Source organism: Myotis brandtii, unplaced genomic scaffold (assembly GCF_000412655.1).
Source record: "Myotis brandtii unplaced genomic scaffold, ASM41265v1 scaffold181, whole genome shotgun sequence".
NCBI classification, from domain to species: Eukaryota; Metazoa; Chordata; class Mammalia; order Chiroptera; family Vespertilionidae; genus Myotis; species Myotis brandtii.
In genome coordinates, this window is record NW_005356712.1 from 98,133 (window position 1) to 104,537 (window position 6,405).

Below are 6,405 nucleotides of genomic sequence, written 5' to 3' on the forward strand. Positions count from 1 at the left end.
GCTGTTGGCTCAGTGGTTTGCAGGTGTGCCCCTTTCTTCCCAGATCCCTCCAGGGTGCTCTTTAGAGCAAGCTTTTGATGCTGCCCAGGACTCTCAGAAACCTCTTTTCCTTTCAAAAATAGAAGCTAATGTCAGTTTTCCGTATCTCTAAGGGAAAGGTTTAATTCAGAAAATGATGCTTACTTTTCCCTCGATTCCCTACACTCAATCACAGAAGAGCAGCTTGGGATTCAGCACCAATAGCTCAGCTGTGAAAAGGCGGAGTGACTCTCAGAGGCGTAGGTTCCACCTGTGGGAGCCCCCAAGCTTAGTCGGACCACCCACAGCGGGGCTCAGACTGCGCTGACTTTCCCAAGGGTGGGGGGCAGGTGTGTAAAAACCAGCAGGGAAGGGCCCGCCTCTATCCCCATCGGCCTCCATCCCCATCAGCCTCCATCCCCATCAGCCTCCACCCCATCAGCCTCCATCCCCATCGGCCTCCATCCCATCAGCCTCCATCCCCATCGGCCTCCATCCCATCAGCCTCCATCCCCATCGGCCTCCATCCCATCAGCCTCCATCCCCATCGGCCTCCATCCCATCAGCCTCCATCCCCATCGGCCTCCATCCCATCAGCCTCCATCCCCATCGGCCTCCATCCCATCAGCCTCCATCCCCATCGGCCTCCATCCCCATCGGCCTCCATCCCCATCGGCCTCCATCCCCATCGGCCTCCATCCCATCAGCCTCCATCCCCATCGGCCTCCATCCCATCAGCCTCCATCCCCATCGGCCTCCATCCCATCAGCCTCCATCCCCATCGGCCTCCATCCCATCAGCCTCCATCCCCATCGGCCTCCATCCCATCAGCCTCCATCCCCATCGGCCTCCATCCCATCAGCCTCCATCCCCATCGGCCTCCATCCCATCAGCCTCCATCCCCATCGGCCTCCATCCCATCAGCCTCCATCCCCATCGGCCTCCATCCCATCAGCCTCCATCCCCATCGGCCTCCATCCCATCAGCCTCCATCCCCATCGGCCTCCATCCCCATCAGCCTCCATCCCCATCAGCCTCCATCCCCATCAGCCTCCATCCCTATCGGCCTCCATCCCCTTCCAGTGGCACCTTTCCTTCAAACAGGACGTCATGGCTAAGAGTGGGCCTCGGGCCCTGACTGGTTTGGCTCAGTGGATAGAGCGTTGGCCTACGGACTGAAAGGTCCCAGGTTCGATTCCGGCCAAGGGCATGTACCTTGGTTGCGGGCACATCCCCAGTGGGAGGTGTGCAGGAGGCAGCTGATCCACCCCTATCGGCCTCCATCCCCATCGGCCTCCACCCCTATCGGCCTCCATCCCCATCGGCCTCCACCCCTATCGGCCTCCATCCCCATCGGCCTCCACCCCTATCGGCCTCCATCCCCATCGGCCTCCACCCCTATCGGCCTCCATCCCCATCGGCCTCCACCCCTATCGGCCTCCATCCCCATCGGCCTCCACCCCTATCGGCCTCCATCCCCATCGGCCTCCACCCCTATCGGCCTCCATCCCCATCGGCCTCCACCCCTATCGGCCTCCATCCCATCAGCCTCCATCCCCATCAGCCTCCATCCCCATCGGCCTCCATTTCCATCGGCCTCCATCCCATTGGCCTCCATCCCATCAGCCTCCATCCCCATCAGCCTCCATCCCTATCGGCCTCCATCCCCTTCCAGTGGCACCTTTCCTTCAAACAGGACGTCATGGCTAAGAGTGGGCCTCGGGCCCTGACTGGTTTGGCTCAGTGGATAGAGCGTTGGCCTACGGACTGAAAGGTCCCAGGTTCGATTCCGGCCAAGGGCATGTACCTTGGTTGCGGGCACATCCCCAGTGGGAGGTGTGCAGGAGGCAGCTGATCAATGTTTCTCTCTCATCGATGTTTCTAACTCTCTATCCCTCTCCCTTCCTCTCTGTAAAAAATCAATAAAATATATACTTTAAAAAAAAAAAAAGAGTGGGCCTCGGGGAAGCAGGTTCCATGCACCTGCTCTGCTGTCTGCTCATCACACACAGGAAGGTGTTGAACCCCCTGCCTCCTGGTTTCCTCCTCAGCGAATGGGGGCTGAGCCCCTGTTGGAACCTGCTGGTGGGCGTGAGTGAGACCCTCACCTTGGAGGCGTGGCCAGTGGCACTGCACATAGAAAACGCTCCTCCTAGTTCAGATCGGGCTCATGGAGCCCAGGTGGGCGCTTCTAACAGGGAAGGGAAGGTCGACATGGACATGGCGCAGGCGGGCCCAGGCGCTCCGACTGGCTGCTCTGGAGCTTCCTCCTGACCCGTGACGGTCCGCCATGGGAGGAGAGGGCACGAGCACCTTCGGGTGGCCGAGGAGGGGGGTGCACAGACCTCACGCCCGTGAGGAGTGGTTTCCCTCAGTCCAGACTCACCAGGAAGCCCTGGTGTTTTGCAGAAATAGCTGTTGTGCTTCACCGGTGTTGCCGCCAGTTTTCATTTATTGGACAGATACTCTGTGTCCGATGCAGCGAGAAGCATGTTACTCGTATTCACCCCATTGAATTCCCACCGGATTCAGCAAGACCGTGTTATTGCTGTGACTGCTTTAAAGGAGAAAAAGCCTGAAGCTTAGTGAGGCTCACGTCTCAAAAGTCACATCAGTCACTGAGGCCCCGGGATCCGGGTGCGGGCGTGTCTGGTCTCTGCGCCTGCCCTGTGAGCCCCTTGCTGTCACCCTAAGCCACAAAGACACCCACACGGAGGGCGGTGCGGCGCTGTTTGGGGAGAACGGTGAATCTGTGCACTTGTGGGGGAAAAGGTGGTAATTTGTCCCAAGTCACTGAGTGAGCGAGTGCCGGCCGCCGGCTCCCCAGCCCCTTGGTCTGCTGTCTGCGTGGAGCCGGGCAGGCGGTCCAGTCCTGACACCGGCGCTGTCCCCCGGACTCCTGCGTGCTGGGGGGACTTGCAAGGAGCAGCCTCCGGTCTTCTGAGGGTGAAACCAGCAGCGTGACCCACAGAACCCGTGACCAGGTTCTGCGTTGTGCACAGTGGCCGGCGAGGACACCCGTGCCGTTTAGAAAGCCCAGCAGCTTGGCAGCGTCGGAGGGAAGTCCCGTCACTCCCTTTCCGATGAGGAGCCTGAGTTGAGTTGGGGGTAGGCGGGTCGGGGAGCAGCAGCACCTGGCTTTGCAGGCAGACCTGCCTAGGGCAGCAGCTCTCTGTGGCAGGAGGAGGCAGGGGCAGTGCCCAGCAAGGAGGCGTGTGAAGGGGCGGGACTGACGCGAGGGTGGGAGAGCGCTGCTTGTTCCCAGGTCCTCCCAGCGCCCGTCCGGAGGAGCAGAAACGCCTCTAATGAGCGAGGTGGGACCAGACAGCCCAGACCCCGTGCTTCAGAGGCACCAGGAGGCGGCCGCTCTCTCCGGCCGCGGGCAGTCCGTGAAGACCTGTGGCCACAGGTGGGGCGTTCACCAGCAGGTGCCCGCAGTGTTCGCTTCCGCGTGGGCCTGGTGAGCAGGACACGGTGACGTCAGGGGACGATGACTGTGATCCCCTCCAGCATGCTGTCCTGTGCAGCTGCACCAGACAGACAAACTTTTGTCCGTCCCTTAAGAACTACAAACAGTGAGAAGGCATAAGCCAGCCCTGTGCTCCCGAGCGTGGCCCGTGGGAGGGCAGCGTGGGCCTCACCTGGGAGTTGGTCAGAAAGGCGGACGGCAGCAGAACGCGTGGGTTAGCGCGGTCCTGAGGCGACTGAAGGCGAGAGGCACTGAGCTGAGCATCACCATCGTCTTGGTGGGCGTTGGTGTCTCCCGGCCCCGGGCGGGTTTCTCGCGCTGCTCCGTGGAAAGGTGGCGGTAGTTCCCCGCACTCGCCCTCTGGTGCACGGGGTGTTAGGCAGCCAGTCCTCATGGGTTTGGGTGCGGGACCTGGATTCCCACTCAGCTGTTTCAGCCGGAGGACCTTCCATCTTTCCAGGACGACAGCCTTCTGTTAGATGTGGTCACACGAGGCCCGAATACAGGCCTCACTTCACTGCGCTTCACAGATGTTGCATTTTTTTACAAATTGAAAGCAAGACCCTCCTCCAGTGCAAAGATGATGACTTGCTTTATTGCGGCACCTGCTTTATTGCGAAACCTTCTTTACTGTGCTACCTGCTATATTACGGCACCCGCTATATTACGGCACCTGCTATATTACGGTACCGGCTATATTATGGTACCGGCTATATTACGGTACCTGCTTTATCACGGTACCTGCTATATTACGGTACCTGCTTTATCACGGTACCTGCTATATTACGGTACCTGCTTTATCGCGGCACCTGCTTTATCGTGGGGCTCTGGCATCGAACCCACAGCGTCTCCAGGTGGGCCGTAGGTGACTGCTGAGGAACTCAAACAGGAGTGAAGGTGCTGGGAGGCCGTCCGTGACGTGCACAGCCTTCACTAATGTTGGTGAGTGGAACACCTCATCTGAGCGAGCGTCTGTGGGCTGTTCCGGGCCCCCGCTGCGTGTCATCGGGCGGACAGGAGAAGAAACCGCTTGAGGGTGCAGCTTAGGGTTTGGAGACCCAGGGGCCCTGCTTTGTTCGAATGTGAGTGCCTCACTCACAGTTACTCTTTGTCTGTAAGAGTCTGACCCGCTGGAGAAGCAGGCGTCAGGGCCGCCTGCCGTGGAGTCTGGGGGTCACCGGCGGCCGCTGTCCTCTCTGGCAGTGGTGGTCTCGGGTCTGCGTCTGCTCCCCTCTCCCGCAGCTGGGCGCGCGCCGCTGTCAGCCTGCGGAGTGCAAGGCTCTGCTTTGCCTGGGCGCCTGCTTTGATCGAGTGCCCCCTCCTTGATCAGGGACCCCATACGCACCTGGGAGGTGGTGGGTGCAGCAGAGTCATCTGTGTGCTCTCTGATGGGGACGGAGAGGAAGTCACGCCCGCTGCCTGGCCGGCGCCGAGCGGGGAGGAATAACAGAGCTGGCAGGCTGCGCGGCACTGGAGTCGCATTATGTAAAGCAGCAGCGGCGGGGGTGCCCGCGCGGGCTCGCGCGTGTGTCTGAGTGTGTCTGTGCGCGTGCGTGCGGCAGCTGGAGAACAGCTGTCTGGGAGCCAGGGAGAGGGAGAGGGGGAGCAGGGGTGAGGGAGAGGGGCCGTGGGAGCTGCATGACCACTCGGAGGGGCTGCAGGGGGAGGCGGGAGAGCAAATAAAGGGGAGCCATGCTCACAATGCAGAGCCGTGGGAAACCCCCGAGAAAGGAGGCTCCCCCCGCCTGTGAGGGCCCTGCCCCCCGCCCCCGGTAGAGCAGGGCTGTGGGTGGTCATGGAGGTGAGAACCTCCCGCGTCCTCAGGGCCTGCTCCCCGCCCCACCCACCGCCCAATGCATGAATGAATGAGGCCTCTGCCTGCTCTCTGCTACCGTGCCCATGGCTTCCAGGTTAGTGCTGACTCGTGCTGCCGCTCGTGTGCATGTGTGCGTGTGTGTGTGTGTTTGCATGGACGTGTGTGTGTGTGTGTGTGTGTGTGTGTTGTGTGTGTGTCTTTGTTTCCTTGTGTTTGGAAGGGCTGGCCATGCCCAGGGAGGGAGCAGGGCCCGGGGCTGCAGGAGCTCCTGTCGTGCTGTGTGCTGTGTCCAGCCTGTGCCGCTGCTCAGAGCTGCCGAGGACACACGCCTTCTGGGGCGGAGTGGCCCGGAGCCCCTGTTCTTGCTTCTGTTCTGTGCGGGGATCTGAAGGCAGCGAGTGACGTGCTGCGGAGCGGCCGGCTCTTCTCCCTGTCTCCCCCTCCTCATCGTCACCGCAGCGCCACGGGAGGGAGCTTGGGCACTGAGGGTGGGCCGGGTCAGGAGGGGGAGTGGTTGGGGCCCGGGCCAGTGGGGTCGGCTTGCCCACAGGACTCACTCAGGACCCTCGGACTTGGCGGCGGCCTGAATGAGCAGTGCGCCACGGAGAGCTGGCCCGGCTCCTAGGGAGGTGCGGGCGGCCATGTGCGCCTGCTGCCCACCCAGCTCGGGGTGCCCCTGGTCGGGGAGACCAGGGCATGGCTAGCAAGAGGGGCAGCCTGGAGGGTTCTGAGGCAGGGGAGAGCCTGGGGGGTTCTGAAGCAGGGGAGAGCCTGGGGGTGCTAGCAGGAGAGCGGGAGCGGGCAGTTGATAGCTCCCCTCTCCAGGAAATAAAGGGTTGTTTATTCTTCGGCTTAGCGGGCATTTGGCTCCGAGGTTTGCCATGTGTTTTCAGAAAACAGATAGTCAGTGGCTGGGCCTTACTCCCCCAGGCCTCCTTGCATTGTTAGCTGTTGGCTTGATTTAGGCAAGTGGAGCGTGGGGAGGACTTGGAGCACCCTGTGTCCCTGGGCCAGCCCTCCCCCCACCCCAGCCAGGGCCAGGGAAAGGGGTCTTTGCCGCTTACCTTCTCTGACACTCCTTAGCAGACTATGCTGTTGTGAG

General features: G+C 61.4%; 1 protein-coding gene across 1 annotated transcript in view; it reads left to right on the forward strand.

Moving 5' to 3' along the window:
• Positions 1-5,083: 5,083 nt before the first annotated feature.
• GRAMD1B (GRAM domain containing 1B) overlaps positions 5,084-6,405 on the forward strand; it is an 81,523-nt gene continuing 80,201 nt past the window's right edge. Inside the window, exon 1 of the mRNA XM_014537659.1 lies at positions 5,084-5,397. Within this exon, the coding sequence (XP_014393145.1) occupies positions 5,387-5,397 (11 nt within the window). The 5' untranslated portion in view covers positions 5,084-5,386. The remainder of the gene's footprint in view (positions 5,398-6,405) is intronic.